Source organism: Apteryx mantelli, chromosome 5 (genome assembly GCF_036417845.1).
Source record: "Apteryx mantelli isolate bAptMan1 chromosome 5, bAptMan1.hap1, whole genome shotgun sequence".
NCBI classification, from domain to species: Eukaryota; Metazoa; Chordata; class Aves; order Apterygiformes; family Apterygidae; genus Apteryx; species Apteryx mantelli.
Window position 1 is genome coordinate 43,677,268 of NC_089982.1, and position 17,426 is coordinate 43,694,693.

The following is a 17,426-nucleotide window of genomic DNA, read 5'->3' on the forward strand; positions in this document are numbered from 1 at the left end:
CTGGGCTTTATGCAGTTTACTTACAAAGGTCTTCATATTTTGTTCTTATACAGACTTTGAAACTTCCAAGTATTGATTTGCAATTCCATCAGTTGTTATAATTGAAACCAGCAAAGAAAGAACACTTCTGTAAAAGCCTTAATAATTTGTAAAATCCACTGTTTCAATAGTAAACAGAAAAAATTATCTTTTGTGCAGTGGAGCTCAAAATCAGTATTTTTATTGCCAAAAAGATTGCTCATTTTTTCAATTCTTTTGATTTAAGGTTAAATTTCTGAAAAAACAAATATTGCTGAATAAAAGGAAATAAAAGGAAACACTGATGGAGATAATAGATCTGTTAAATTAAGGAAATTATTTATTTCTATCCTCGAAGAACCTGTTTGTCCATTACAGGATGACAAACTGCTCATATCTCCAGCTGTGTTATTACAAACTGTCACACAACAGATATGCAGAGTTGTTACTGTCCCTATTTAGGGTTTAACCAATGCCTTTAGTGAGCAATTTCAGTCTCTCACGGCAAGCTTATCTCTGCATTTTAAAAAACTGTCTTTCACTTAGGAGTTTCTAAAGGTGTTCATTTGGGAGAAAGTTTTTTTGCAATTAACAGAATGCTTTCACCGGAGAGAGAATCAGCTGCTGTACAGAACAGAACAGCAATAACAGGAAATTAAGGAAGGGGAATCTCTCAAAGATTCGTTAACACAGATTGCTTGGCCTGTAACAAGCTCCAGCAGATCACAGGACCCCACACTCAGACATTCATGATGTTCCTATTTATTGCTTTGAGTAGTTCCCACTGACAAACGAAAAAGAAAATGAAAAAAAAACAACCCATGAGAGTCTACATGCATGGCTACTTAGGTGAAAAAGCTGATTAACAGTTAAATCTTATTTTACATAACACTTAAAACTTAGTAGTAAAGTGGTACACAACTGGAGTGGAACTGCGCTAGTTCTCCACGCTCATGGAGACTGTCAGAATGTACATGTAGAATTAGGTCTTACAGTCTACCTCCTCTCACTTTTTCCTCTCCTGTTAAATGATATGAGAAAAATTGTGCTGAGATTGTCACTGCTGTATCTCTTTTACTGATAAATATAGGGATCTGTAAGAGATCTGATTTCTCCAGTGACAATCATGAATATTACATTCACTTCTAGGGAACAGACATTTGCAAGGCTGTCACACTGTGAAAGTGTGAATGGCTGTTCCTACAAAGTATAACACATGATCAACTTGTCCCATCTGAAGAGAAAGACCGTAATGTATAAACAAATATGCGGTATTTTTTATAATTATACTTCATTATTACAGATATTTTGCTATGTTTCAAGCAATCATTTCCCATTATAACCAAAAGAGAAGCCCATTCCTACAATACAGAGACCAAGGCATTTACTGGGAAGCTTTCTTATTAGCTTTTTGTATTTTCCTGGACCTAATCAGTAACTCTATTTTCACACTTTCAAAAAACTAACAACAATATTCAAGTATCTAATTAATAGTTGAGAGCTTATGGGTAAGGATCAAAGGGCAGGCTAGCAGGGGTGACACTGTTGTGGGTGTTTACTACAGGCCACCTGATCAGGAAGAGGAAGTCGATGAGGCCTTCTACAGACAGCTGGAAGTAGCCTCACGATCCCAGGCCCTGGTTCTCATGGGGGACTTCAACCACCCCGATATCTGCTGGAAAGACAACACAGCTAGGCACAAACAGTCCTGGAGGTTCCTGCAGAGCATTGGTGACAACTTCTTGACACAGGTGGTGGAGGAGCCAACAAGGAGAGGTGTGCTGCTGGACCTCGTACTAACAAACAAAGAAGGACTGGTGGAAGATGTGAAGGTCGGGGGCTGCCTTGGCTGCAGTGACCATGAGATCGTGGAATTCAGGATCCTGTGAGGAGGCAGCAGGGCACTAAGCAGGATCGCAACCCTGGACTTCAGGAGAGCAAACTTTGGCCTCTTCAGGGACCTGCTTGGAGGAATCCCATGGGTTAGGGCCCTAGAAGGAAGGAGTGTTCAAGAGAGCTGGTTAATATTCAAACATCACCTCCTCCAGGCTCAAGAGCGGTGCATCCCTATGAGTAGGAAGTCAAGCAAAGGAGGTAGGAGACCTGCATGGATGAGCAAGGAGCTCCTAGCAAAACTCAACCAGAAGAAGGAAGTCTACAGAAAGTGGAAAGGGGGACAGGCCACTTGGGAGGAATATAGGAACATTGTCAGAGTATGCAGGGATGCGACGAGGAAGGCTAAGGCCCGTTTGGAATTAAATCTGGCGAGAGATGTCAAGGACAGCAAGAAGGGCTTCTTCAAATACATCAGGAGCAAGAGGAAGACTAGGGAAAATGTGGGCCCTTTGCTGAATGGGGTGGGTGCCCTGGTGACAAAGGATACAGAGAAGGCAGAGTTACTGAATGCCTTCTTTGCTTCAGTCTTTACTGCTCAGGCCAGCCCTCAGGAACCCCAGACCCTGGAGGCAAGAGAGAAAGTCTGGAGGAAGGAAGACTTTCCCTTGGTGGAGGAGGAGTGGGTTAGAGATCATTTAAGCAAACTTGACACCCACAAATCCATGGGCCCTGATGGGATGCACCCACGAGTGCTGAGGGAGCTGGCGGATGTCATTGCTAAGCCACTCTCCATCATCTTTGAAAGGTCATGGAGGACAGGAGAGGTGCCTGAGGACTGGAAGAAAGCCAGTGTCACCCCAGTCTTCAAAAAGGGCAAGAAGGAGGACCCAGGGAACTACAGGCCAGTCAGCCTCACCTCCATCCCTGCAAAGGTGATGGAGCAGCTCATCCTGGAGGCCATCTCCAAGCATGTGGAGGAAAAGAAGGTGATCAGGAGTAGTCAGCATGGCTTCACCAAGGGGAAATCATGCCTAACCAATCTGATAGCCTTCTATGATGGAATGACTGGCTGGGTAGATGAGGGGAGAGCAGTGGATGTTGGCTACCTTGACTTCAGCAAGGCTTTTGACACTGTCTCCCATAACATCCTCATAGACAAGCTCAGGAAGTGTGGGTTAGATGAGTGGACAGTGAGGTGGATTGAGAAGTGGCTGAATGGCAGAGCTCAGAGGGTTGTGATCAGTGGCACAGTCTATTTGGAGGCCTGTAGCTAGCGGTGTCCCCCAGGGGTCAGTACTGGGTCCAGTCTTGTTCAACTTCTTCATCAATGACCTGGATGAAGGGACAGAGTGCACCCTCAGCAAGTTTGCCGACAATACAAAACTGGGAGGAGTGGCTGATACGCCAGAGGGCTGTGCTGCCATTCAGAGAGACTTGGACAGGCTGGAGAGGTGGGCAGAGAGGAACCTCATGAAGTTCAACAAAGGCAAGTGCAGGGTCCTGCACCTGGGGAGGAATAACCCCATGCACCAGTACAGGTTGGGGGTTGACCTGCTGGAAAGCAGCTCTGCGGAGAAAGACCTGGGAGTGCTGGTGGACGCCAAGTTAAGCATGAGTCAGCAATGTGCCCTTGTGGCCAAGAAGGCCAATGGTATCCTGGGGTGCATCAGGAAGAGTGTTGCCAGCAGGTCGAGGGAGGTGATTCTCCCCCTCTACTCAGCCCTGGTGAGGCCACATCTGGAGTACTGCGTCCAGTTCTGGGCTCCCCAGTACAAGAGGGATGTGGCACTACTGGAGCAAGTCCAGCATAGGGCCACAAAGATGATTAAGGGACTGGAGCATCTCTCTTATGAGGAAAGGCTGAGAGAGCTTGGCCTGTTTAGCTTGGAGAAGAGAAGGCTGAGAGGAGATCTTATCAACGTGTACAAGTATCTGAAGGGAGGGTGTCGAGAGGATGGGACCAGACTCTTTTCCGTGGTGCCGAGCGACAGGACGCGAGGCAATGGGCACAAACTGAAACACAGACACTTCCATCTGAACGTGAGGAAAACCTTTTTCACTGTGAGGGTGACAGAGCCCTGGAAGAGGTTGCCCAGAGAGGTTGTGGAGTCTCCTTCTCTGGAGATATTCAAAACGCGCCTGGATGCAATCCCGTGCAATGTGCTCTAGGTGACCCTGCTTGAGCAGGGGGGTTGGACTAGATGATCTCCAGAGGTCCCTTCCAACCTCAGCGATTCTGTGATTCTGTAATAAAGAATATCTCTAGGACCAGAGTCTAGAAAACCTTTAATTCTTGGGAAAAAGTAGGTATTTTGACATATAGCTCAATTCAGTATCATTGTTAAATTCAGGTTAGGCATTTACTGCTGAGAATAATTATCTGACAAAGATTGTAGCAGGGTTATTACAGGAAAACTGAAAAGCTGCCTTTACTGACAAATAAAAATACCTCATAATCTCTATATAACAGATAGACAAATTAAGACAAAATTGCTTATTTACTCAACAAATAAACCTTTGGAATACTTATCATTATTAGAAGGTGTCCCCAGCTAACACTTGTTTTTCAATTATAAATCACGCAGAAAAATGCCGATAAAATAACTACTGTAGGCAAACCGCTTACATGTCTTAGTCAAACAGATGCATTTTACTCCTCAGTGTTAATTTTCAGTTTACAAGCATATGATAATAGAAAGTTGATCTCTGTAGGCATTGCTTTCTAAATATGCACTATCCAAAATACACATTGCATTTTGCAAACAAGGTAAGACAGATAACCTTAACATGTTCTCATACTGGGCTTGTATGTAAATTCAGAAACGTATTCTACACACATTAGGATCAGTGCTGCCAAAGAACTCAGCAAAATAATAGAACAAGCCTAAGTTTGTAAAACTCATTATATCCAGTGAGAAAATATTGTTTTAATGCATCTTCTGCAAAACTGATAGCTAGTTGGAAAAAAAAAACAGAAAAAACAAGCTTGTCAGGTATGCAATAACAAAACAAATCATGAACAAAACTCACAGCACATTCAAGTCATTGTCTTCCAGATAAGACATTTTGCCACCATAAGTCATTAATGTATAACCTATTCCTACTCTCATACCAAGTACATGCTTCATATCATGCCCCTCTATCAAAGGCCAAAGAAAAAAAAAAAAGCATAACCTAAGGGTATTTTGGAGCAAAGTGATAAGCCTGGTTCATAGATGAGGGTTCTTCACTGAAAGAAAGGAATCTTTCCTCTGAGGAGTTAAAGGACTACAGTCAAGTGCTCCTTCATAAGGTATTAGTATATAACGAGGAGACTGGTACGGTCTGCCAAACTGGCAGGTTCTAAAATATTCAGGCTGCTGTGGACCTAAACACTTAAAAATTTCCAGCAAACCAGAAAAAAAACACGTGACAGTTCACAGAGCACTGCTAATGTAAACCTATCTTTCTTCTTCCCTCTCCTTCTCTCTCCCAGAGATGGACAATACAAGCAAGGTGCATCCATTTAAGAAATGAAAGTGTTTCCTTTCACAGGCATACTGCAGTAAACCTGAATTAAAGGGACAAAAGCATAGAACATGGTGGAAAGTCCATCTCTGAGAGAGATGGTTATAATTTACCAGATGGTAGAATGGATATTTCCCAACAAATCACTTTGGTTCGCTTTATCAGTATTCATTAAAAATAAACCATTTCATGATGGCATGCCAATCGTCAAGCTTCTTTTTAGCAATTCCAACAGCTCCATGTTGGAATCTCCAGTCAAAATTCAGAAGAAACAACATTAAGAGTCAGCAGTTCAACAGTAATTCTTGTTTTTCATTTTCCCACACCATAGTGGCATTAGCTAAGACAATCTCCACAGAAGAGTACTGTCACTCCAACTAAAATCTGACAAGCAAAGACTGAGACTAGTAATGACATTTTCCCTTACCTACACACAGTCAAAATCCAGCTTCCTTTCGTATGTTGCTCTATGTAAACTGAGCTTCAAGACTAAATTTTTTAGTAAGATATTTAACAGCTGGGAAATAGTACAATCACTTCTACTTGAATTTGATTAAATATGGGTGAAATACTTTCTGAAGCCTTAAAACCACATAAGATCACTTTGCAGTTACTTTACAATATCTGCTACTACATATCAGAATCACTTTCCATATTATATCTATATTTTTCATTTTATATAACCTGCCTAATTTTTCAGTTATTTAAATCTTCTTGATGGTCCCTAAACTTTAACTGTCACTACAAAATAAGATTCATTATAAATCTCCCCTTAAAGTCAAAAGATGAATGAACTGAATGTCCATTATGGAGAAAGTTGCTTAAATAACTAAGCATATTATTTTTGCAATATATTTTTTTCTCTCAGTCTCTTGCATATGAGCCCCTACCCTGTTTCTTCATTGTGATTGTGCCTTTGACATTATCAGAAAAGACCAAGAGTGTGAAGTGCTCCGTGCTAGCAATTCAGAAATCAAGATTCTCATTATTTTCACATCAGTCACATACTTTGAAACAACATATGAAGTGTATCATATTGACAGCAACCATTAAGTTCTAAAGTCTAGAGAGGAAATGTTTAATGTCAAAATTTGCTGCATTTACTCAAATTATTCAATGACTGAAATTGATGCACTGCACCATTCTCAGAGCTCTGTCTGTGCTTTTCCTCAAGAAAGACCACTTGAAAATGAAAGACTTCCAAAACTTTTTCTAGATCTTGTTTTATCAGCCAAATGTAAAGAGAACTTTCAACATTATAATGACTTTTTTAACTGCAAAAGACAAATACCAGATTGCATGCTTTTTTTCTTCAAAGGTCTTACTGAAAATATGATGGCGCTTAAATTTTTTTAATATATACACAAAGCAAAACAAAATCTCCCAAAGCCCATACATTTGTCTACATGAGGGAAACTTAAGACTACTGCAGAGGTTCCTACTGATCTCATCTCTGTCACCAATCAGTAAACGGTTGCAAAAATCACAGATATAAAATGATGATTAAGCTACAACTTTCTGGTCCCCTGTAAGTCAATCATTTGAAGAGGGAAGAGATGGCACAAATTCACAGAATTCTTGTTATTTTACAAGTCACAGAAGGCTTGTTATTTTAAAACAGGATGCTTCCTATCCCATACAAAAAACTAGTAGCAGAATCTTACCTTGATCAAATGGTTTACCCGGACTCCATGTACGAAAATAATCGTCCTGGGGAGAGAGAAACAACTACATTTAGTATAATGTAAGAAATAAATGTATACACGAAAAACTCACAGGAATATGAAAGACAGAAGATGTATACCAACCTCTACTTCCTATGAAAGGCAAGCAGTAAAAAACAAATAAGAAAAAGATTACAGTCATCATAATGGGAAAAGTTACTCATATGGAACAGAACACATGTAATTCAGAGGCCCTTTGCAGTCATTAAGTAAACAATGCTAACAAAAAAAATGTTATTTTCTAGCATTTAAAATAAAAAAATGTATTTCTCACAGTGCTTACATAGGCAATGTTTCTAATGCTATCTTTAAAATGCTACAGTAGTTTTATTTTCTTTTACATTAACATTCTAGGGTATTAGTAAACTTAATTACAGTTTCTATGAATAATTTTTCAAAACCAAGTTTTCAAAGCCATCATTAATAAAATATAAGTAATTTTAAAGAATAATAAATGAATTGTAAAAGACTACATATTCTGCTATATAGTTTTCAACTATATGAAGAAGAATCTACCATTAAATTATTATGATTAGCTCCATTTTCTACAAATCAATCGTCTTCCTAAACATAAAATATCCTCCTAATTAAGTCATCAGTTGTATTATGCCACAATTGAAAGAAGGAAAAACTTGAATGAAATAAACTGCTTTCATATAAGATTTTAAGAAATTTGATAATAAATGACAAATTCACAACTCCTAGACATGTAAATAAATTGATACGGGCACTGCAGATAATAGGTGGAGCAAGAAGAAGACTAGAAGGAATAAAAGCATCTCTTAATTCAACTCATTACTCTCTAGAACAAAACGTTAAAGAGACTGTACTCAACATTTTAATTTTAACATAAAGCTAGGTTCACTAACTACAGTAAACACTGCGTTTACTGTATCCAAGTTTACTGTATCCAACAGTTCTATCCCACTGGCTAAAAGATCATGAAGAAGATGGTAGGGAAACCTTGATTTATAGAAAACTGAACTACTGGGAAAATGTGAGCCTAACACAATCATTGAAGGCACAAAATTACAATAACTGGAGGGGTTATCAAGCACATCTTTAAATGGAGAAAATATTCCCTGGGTTTTAATAGCTAAATAGTTTTACCTTAAAGAAAAAAGAAAAAAAAAGTGGTTGCAGTCTAAAGTCTTTCACTGATGATGTTTTATTAAGAAAACTGTTGTCCTGGGAATTCTGACTTAAAGCAGGAATCAGAAGGAGAATCATAGTTATGCACCAGTACTCATGCACTCCTTTACTCTCATGCTGCACCAATTAACAATCTATGAAGCACAGTGTATGTTATTTGCCCTTTTTATCACTATTTTTGGAAGTAAATAAATACAGACAGGCATATATAATGAGTTTTAAAAAAAGCTTGCAAGAATTGAGCAGAAATGGTGATTATGACTGTTTTCCAATTATATCCTTCCTAATAGTAACTACGGAGATGCAGTTCCTACAGTGGTGTTCTGAATAGGTTTGAGCTAGCTTTAATGAAATACTGCTCCATAAATCACATGACATTGGCAAAACTATGTAAACCACCTTTCAATTTTGAAAAAGCATGAAACAGATACCTGTAGAAGCTAATGTTTAAGATTCTTTTTTCCATTTAATTTAAAATCTCTGTCACATGATGTTATGGTTTACAAATATACAGTACACACTATAGCCAAAATTTTAGGGGAAACAGAAAATAAATAGAAAATCCTCTATTTTTTGTTCATTTCCTTTTGTATTTTTCCAAAGGAGCTGGTCATAAATTTAGCTTTATCTTTCACATTCTGTAACATTCACTTTTCTCAAAATGCCTATATACAGTATCCTTTCTGGATACTTTTTTTTTGTACAGACTGCTGTTATTTAAAAATATTTTGAGTTTATCATGAAGAAAATTTTTTTGCTGTTTTAATTTTTATTCTACATACAATTCCACTGAATTTTGGAATGGCAAAAAAGATACATTCTCAACTAGATTTCATATGATGATTTTGTAAATTCCAGAACAAGCCCTAATGGAAGTGTTCTAAACCAGCAAAATACACTATTTTCATAATTTTTCTTCATGCATCTTGTCTAGACTGAAGACTGCTACTTCAAGATGTATTTAGAAAGTGCTAGATTCTCTTTCCATTTATACTAAAGTCATAAACATTCATCCAGAATGAACCTATTCAGACAATACACTTATTATTAAGATACTGAAAGGGTAGAATAACTAGAACATAAAAATATAAGAACAAAAGAGCAGTTATCCCGAGTCAGACTAAAGGCCCTTCTAAGCTAAGCATCCTGCAATATGCTTAGGGAACAGTGTAGGAGCCAGGCAAGCATATATTACACTTCCCCAAGTTGGCCCCGAACCATCTGCAGCTCCATTACTTCCTGAGCTAGACACGGTTCCTGTGTATTTAATAGCTCTCATTTCTCTTCCATGAGCTTGTCCATTTTCACCTTGAACCTAAATGAGCTTTTAGAATTTACAGCAGCCCATGGCAAGGAGTTCAACAGCTTAAACACACATTGCATGAAAATCACCTTCTTTATTTTGTTCTGAATCTGCAATACTCTCAGATCACTTTGCTACCCCTCATTTTGTATTGGAAAAGACAATAAATTAACACCCTTTCATCTTCTCCATATCACAGACAACTCAACAGATCCCAAATATAACATCCTTCAGGCATTTCTATAACTACAGTCCTAATTGACTTACTTCTGTTTACAGAAGCCACTCCATACCTTTCTTGTTACCCTCTCTGAATCTTTTCCAAGTCTATTACATCTTATTTTGGAGGGTATGACTAGAATTGTGCACAGCACTCAAGACGAAGAAGCACTGCACATCTATACAATACAATGACACTATTTTGTTCTGCATTCTTTTCCCCCTTATGCTTACATTCCATTTTCTTTTTTCCCACTGGTACTGAATATTGAATTAAGGTTTGCATGGCGTTTTCTACCATAATTCCAAGACACTAATCCTGAGGGATAATCTTTGTGGAGTGTTTTCTCTCATGTACATCACTACTTTTATCTGTTTTTAATTTATCCTGACATTTTATTATTAACCATTACTCAGCCTTGTAAGGTCTTTCTCCACAATTGACACTCAGTGTTACTAACCTGAGTAACTGAGTATTAACAGCACTTGGTCATGTCATAGTTCATCTGCTTTATCAGGTCACTCATGAATTTTTAGAAATAACCTGGTCCCCCCTGATGATGTGGAACTTGAAAGGTGACTGCCTGGACTGCAAGAATGGATCACTTATTCTATTTCATCTTTTTTGACTCAGTTTTTATCCATGTAAAGACCTTCTTGCTTGTCCCATAGCTTTTTAGTTTCCTTAATAGCTTTTGGTGAGAGATCTTATAAAAAGCCTTTGGAAATACAGATAGAAATATAAACACCAAAACTTTTATCATTTCCTTCTGGGCACCTCAGACATATCATGCTAGATTTCTGGGGCACAACCTTCCCTTACAAAAGCCATGTTGATTCTTCCCCATTATATCCAGTTTGTTTGTAGGTCCTCTGGATCTACTCTTTATTACACTTTCTAATAATTTGCTTGATGCAGACAGCAGATCTATGGGCTGCAGTATCTCAGATCTCCCCATAATTCTGAAAAACTAGTGCCACCTTTGCAATTTTCCAGGCTTCAGGTGATAAGGCAGCTTTAACTGAGAGAACCACAATTACGAGCCTAGCTACTGCAGAGTTTCTTGGAGTTCCTTTAGGATTACTGGGGGAACACCATGTGGTTCTGGAGACTCGTCACTCTTGTTGTCATCCAAACTTTTGTCTTGGAATACGGAGAACAAAGGAGAAAATTGACAAAAATCCATCTCAAAGAATATCCAGCTTTACCCTAAATTAGCCATTTTATCACACAAGTGAATGAAGCAAGTCACAACCTCTTTTGTTCAGTAACTGATAACACAAAAATTAAGAATCCAATATTAAGGAGGGTATTCATGCCAAAATATGAGTAGAAAACTCATAAAAGTCAGCTTTTATTACTCCAAAACCTGGGGGGGTTTTTGGGGGGGTGGGGGGGGTTGTTTGTTTGTTTTACTATGATGAACTAAATGTCAGCCCAAACCTATTTCGACACACTTCAAAAATGCCATACACTTTTACTGATTTTCCAAAATAGTTAAATTTTCAAATCACCTCTTACTTAAAGAAAATCAATTATTGGATAGTCTAAATAAAAACTTCATGTACCTGTAAACACACAATGAAATAGTTAATTGATTTTCAGATTAAGAAAGAAAGTTGGTTTAATAAATAGCAATTCCACAATTTTACAAATATTCCTAAAGACATTTAACCTATCATTTATATAAAATGTGACTTCCTGTTATATTTAGACCTTTCCTGATGTTCAGTCAGACTTTGATTATTATCATGTTCAATATCCTCTTCAATCATCAAGAGGATAACATCCTTTTCAAAGCCTCATTTTTCATAACTTTAAAATAAAATATAAAACCAGAATAAACACATTCACTTTTGACAGTGAAGGCTGATCAGCTCTATATAGTGCCTCTAGTCAAAGTATCCTTTAATAATCTATAAATGCCAAAAGCCAATGTCTCAGGAAAGAGCCTGCGACTTCATCTTGTCTCCTTCAGTGGCCTCCTTGCCTCTGTTCTGCACTTAAAAGGGCATGTTGTGAAGGTATATGGAATAAAGTCACAAATTTGTCACAATAATCATTCTGCTTTTTCAACATTACCTAGCTAAATGTATCCATGCATTTTAAAAAGAAAATTCATCTTTACTGTTCTTCTTGAGACTGTAAGTGATATTTCAATAATTCTTTCAAGTCCTTCTGTCTGAAAGACACATACAGCACTTCTAATACCCATGTATCATTGACCTCAATGGGGCTAACATCCTGTCTAAAAAATTATGCATGTTTAATCATTATGCTCAGTCCGGGTCATAGAGATACTGTCCTTCTAGGAATTAAAGTTCATGCTGCAATTACACATCTGTTTTGAGACTAATACGTGTTTGTGTTTTTTCCTGAAAATGGCTTAACCTAAAATATATCATTTTTGTAGTCTGAAAACCTGACAGCCTTAAGAAAATAATTCAAAAAGGCCAAAAGCAGCTTACTAGAAAATTTTAATTAGAACAGCTTAAAAAAAAAAAAAAAGGTATTTTACCTAACCCCTTTTTGTTGCTTCTTTCTGGACCTCTGTATTCTTCTAGATGCATTCCTCTCTCCTTATCCTCAAAAACCAGTTGATACATCACTTTTAAGAAATACCCATCTGACTATAGTAACAGTGAAAAGAGATGGGGGATACTGGAAAAAAAAAGTCTTAGGTTTTGTTAATTAACAATTTCTACCCGTGCAAAAGGCAAAAAATACACCATCCTTCTTATGACAGAGTATGGTATATCTAATTTATCTATTTAAAAGTACAAACACATTCATGTAAGAAAAGTACACAAGTATAAGGAAAAGCAATACCAAAATGCTTAGACTGAAAACCAGGCCCACTTTGAATACAAGAACAAAGCTCCTTTTGGCACAAACATGACAAGGTTTCAGTTAAAATTTCTTTAAAACTTAAAAACAAAACACAAAAGGAGTGGTTTCATATCAGATAAAATGACTTTGACTATCAGATCAAACATTTACACAAGTGGTAGAATGAATCAGTTGATCCATATTTATATTTGAGTATACATTTTGGACCCTCTTCAGAAGTGCAATAGTATAGCTATTCTAAATTTTGTGAAGTGGCAATGTTGCCATACAGTAGAAATTCTGGGGTCTTGACAGAAATAAAAATATTATCCTGTTCATTTTCTTTCTTATGCAGAATATTTATGTTACATCTTTCTATTGATTTCTCCTCTGCTACATTCGCTGTAAATGCTGCCATATATAGTTGACATCTAGCCTGAGAATTATTATCTAACAAAAATCTGTATTGCTAAAGAATGTAATGATACATGGTAGCTATGATGTGTCTGATCCAAAAAACAGCAGGTGTCCTAGAGCAAATAGGACAGTTTCCTATCAAATATTTTCAGACCAAGATTGACTGGCAAAAATGAATAAAGCAAAATCCAGCACTTCTTTCACATTCACACTTCTGTCTTTATTGTAGCCTAGGCAATGAAGAGTTTATATATAAAAATTAAAGCTAATTTACAAAAGAGAATCCCCTAAAACTGAAGGAAATTTTCTGAATTTATAATTATCTTTACATCTTATCCAAGTAATAACTTCACTGTTATAAAACAGTTTTTATAGCAGGAATATTAAATGCCTGATTTACAAACTACCAATTTAGGGAACAGTTCAACAGACAATTGTTCAATGTGAGGAACTGCTTCATATACATTGCCTTTTCAAGACACAAAGCTCTTAACAGGTACCAAAAAGCAGGAAGGATATTCAGAATGTCTCTGTACTTCATTCAATGCCAAACTAAATTCCACTCAAGTTTTACACAACTTACTGTAATGGAAAAGATACATTTTACTGCTGGCCTCCCTGTTCCCATTTATTGGCTTTTTTTTTTTTTCAATCAAGAAAGAGCTACATACTCCAGTTTGTGGATGGACATAAAATCATATTCCAGAATTCTGGAAACAAAAATGTTCCAGGTTGCATATGTTCTATAATCTAACTTAAAACTTGCAGTATTAGACTCCATCAGACAGATCATTTTCTTCGTTACTGACATTAGCTATTAGATTATTTTCCCATTTTTAATTTCAAGTGGTTTTTAATGCTTTTCTATTCCATTTGTTGTATTTATATCTCAAACACCTACATCTGCTTCTCATCAGGTTAGAGAGATCTTTGTATCTTTTAGTCTATGCTATTTTATTTGCAGAATCCAGTTCAACAAGCCAACTGAACTGAGCTAACAGTGCTCAACAGCAACTTGCTCAAGCCCTTGCTTGCCTCAAGCTCACTTCGGCAGCAGACTTGTGCTCACAGAGTATCTCCTACATGCCTTTGCCCCTCTCCGGTAGCAGTCGGATTGACTCATCTCTACCAAACTTTTCCAGGGACTCCATGACATGCTTTTATGTTCTATGGCCATCTATCTCAGTTTGAGTGTTTCCTTAAACCACCTAAGCAAATATGCCTCTTCTGTCCCTTTGCAGCAATATCAACAAGGGCTGTGCCCAAAAATGAGGGGCTCCTGCCCATCCCTGTTCTCTGTTCTAAGGGCTGATGCAGGAACCCACGCATTCCCTTAGGTCACTGCAAGAATTGTAGCAGGGTGGTAACCCTGACATCTCTGCCCTCTCAGAAGCAGCAACGCTGAAAAAAAAAAGTTGGTATCAAGTGATGCATGGACAATTTTTTTTATACAGGTCTTGTTTCAGGGCCTTCAGCCCAACGTCAGCAATATTTCCACTACACTGGAGAATCTTAAATTGTCTGGTCATATGCAGCAGTGTTACTGCAATAAAAGGTCGAGACACCATCAAAGTTTCCATCACATGAGAAATCTATCCCTCCCAAACAATGCAGAGTTTCCCCAAATGCATGAGGGCCACAGGCAGCATACATAGAATAAGCAATATACTACCAACTGCATCTAAGGACAGTACTATCCCAAGACATAAACCTAACTTTGGAAGCATATGCTGTACCATGGAAATGCATGATACTTGTGTACTTGGAAATTCTGCAACCTGCAATCTGAGCCAGTGTGGAATCCACTGAATCCATTTCCAGGATACAGAGAGGCTCTTTAGCAGCATGTGAATACTTATCTGCATATCAGATGCTGCTTTTCCTCTCTGCTCCCTTGCACAGCCATCTGAGCAAACATAACCCATGAGAGTACTCTGCTGTGTAGACATGAAGTGTATATTTAGCCAGTTAACTGCAGGATAGTTCAAGGGAGTAAGATAGCTACCACGCTCCTTAACACCATGTTTACTGTCACAGTGTCTTAGGTCTCAGAACATCTTTGAGGGTAGGAGACTTGGACACACACAAGACCATGTGCACCTGACCACTTTTTTGCCTAATGTCCCAGATGCATGCAAGGGGTTGCACAGTCTGAGGGACTGTGTGTGCATACCTCACGTGTGATACCACATAGCTGCAGATCTCCAGTAAGATTTTGTCAGGCTCTGAAACTGTGGTTCTCCTATCCATCAGGGCAGACACAGTTTTTCTAGTGAAGTTTCTGGCTCCATACTTTCTTCTCAGCAGGATCTACCTCCCCTCATCAGTTGAGATACCTCTTATCCTTCCTTGAGTGTTTTTTTTTTTTTCTTTTTATATAGGCCAGGATAGAAAGCTGACTACTGCCATATTCCACCTCCTTTGCCCCAGATGAAATCTCCCATTGGAAATACAATTAGTTTAGCCAAAACTATCAATCAGAGGCAATTCACTACATAAAGTACCTCAGACACAGATAAAGGCAGTAGGAAATCAAACCCAGTATTCCTGGAAATCAGGTATTCTTAAGGATTAGTCCAACAAGCCAAAGAATCAACAGGAAAAAAAAACCTCCAAAATAATGAAAAACCACAGAGGTAACATCAGTATTGCTATTATGGTAGTGAAGGGCCTAATCACCTGCAGGCGAGACTGTGCCTTGCTACAAAACTCCTTTCCTTTTTGTCTGGCATTTAGCCTGGTTGACTGGAGTAACAGCTGAGAGGATGTTAGTTTGTTGTTCAGTGCCAGCCTCCAGTGAGACTGACGACAGCTTCCTTTGCTGCTCCAGGCCACGGGCCAGGCCACCCCGGAGGCCTGCATTCATGGGGCTGGCACAGCACAGTCAGAATCAATGGCTGCTTCTGGCAACTCTGGCACTGAGTTCCCCATAGTCAATGTCTATTCCGCTCCCTTCTCTTGGCCTCATGCTTCTAGTACTGTAGATAAGGCTGGGCTAAGAGCCACCACTCTTCAGCCCTCTCTCTGTTTCAGAGATCTCATTCAGTAAGTTTTTTGTGGAGGCTGTCTATTTCATACTAGTAGTATTCATAACAGCAGGTCTGAATAACAGGATTGAGTCATTTGCCAGGAAATACAAAATGCACACTAAAGCTGACATTCAGACATACTGAGAAAATAGTAACTGAAAAACATTTTGAAGAGGAAGGAATTGATATTAAAGCATTAACCCTATATGCTCTTAAATGCCAATTAAAATTTAAAACATTAAGTTTCTGCAAGAGCACATCTCTTGCACAGTATAGATCATCATAAAAAATAATGAACCATCTTTTCTTTACAAATTAAAAAGTTTTGCTGTGCTCCTTCTGTTATGCTGTCAAGACTCAACCTGTGAGGAGGAGATTAAACAGTTTGTTAGATAACAGGAACTAAGAGAAGAGCTGAAAATAGATGATGTATTTGAGAGAGAAGGCCATCCATGGGACTTTCATATACCTGCTCAGAAGGGTGACTGTTCCTCAAGTACCTTGTTAACCATGCCCTGGTAAACAAGGGCAAAACTTGTTCCCTAACCTTTGCATACAACAGCACAGCCCGGAGAGGAGGACAGCCAACACTGGCAGAACAATAAGAAAGAGACTATGTAGAAAAATCAGATCAGATCTATGGGGCCAGAGGGAATTCACCCAAATGTGCTGAAAGAGCTCACCAGTGTGATCGCAAGGCTATGGTCTATGGCTATGAAAAATGGCAGACCATACCAGGGAGATCTCTGATAACTGCAAAAAAGCTAGCATCTTAAAAAATAAAATGTAAGAAGGCAGAAGCAGGGAACTACAAGCCAGGCAGCCTCACCTCAGTCCCTATACAGATCAATGAAAGACATCCTCTGGAGTCCATTTCCATGCACATGACAGACGAGAAGGTAACCAAGAATACTCACACCTATGAAGGACATATTGTGCTTGACCAACCTGATTGCTTTCTACAAGGAAATGACTGTTCTGGGCACAAATGGAGAATGGTGGATGTAGCATACCTTAACCTCAGTAAGGCTTTTCACACCATCTCCCAAAACAAGCTCATATGGAAGCTGAGGAAGTATAGGCTGGACAAATAATCAGTTTAGTGGGTAGAAAACTATCTGGACCAGTGATTAATGGCTTAACATCCAGCTGGTGTCCACTAATGAGCAAAGCACACCAGGGTCAGTTCTGGGGATTGTATTTTCAACATCTTCAGTAACAATCTGGATGATGACACAGAGCATGCCATCAGCAAGTAAACTAGCAGGAGTGGCTGACACAACAAATGGCAAAGGTTCAATCCAGAGGGACCTCAGTAAACTTGAGGATTTGCCCAAACAGAAACATGAGGTTCAATAAGGAGTGGAAAGTTCTAAACCTAGGAAGGAATA

At 38.5% G+C, this 17,426-nt stretch overlaps 1 protein-coding gene across 2 annotated transcripts in view; it reads right to left on the reverse strand.

The window, feature by feature from the left end:
* The window catches only part of SPOCK3 (SPARC (osteonectin), cwcv and kazal like domains proteoglycan 3), a 243,138-nt gene that overhangs the window by 140,095 nt on the left and 85,617 nt on the right, over nucleotides 1–17,426 (reverse strand). For both annotated transcript variants that reach the window (XM_067297890.1, XM_067297889.1), the window contains exon 3: nucleotides 7,026–7,071. In XM_067297890.1, the coding sequence (XP_067153991.1) occupies nucleotides 7,026–7,071 (46 nt within the window). The remainder of the gene's footprint in view (nucleotides 1–7,025; nucleotides 7,072–17,426) is intronic.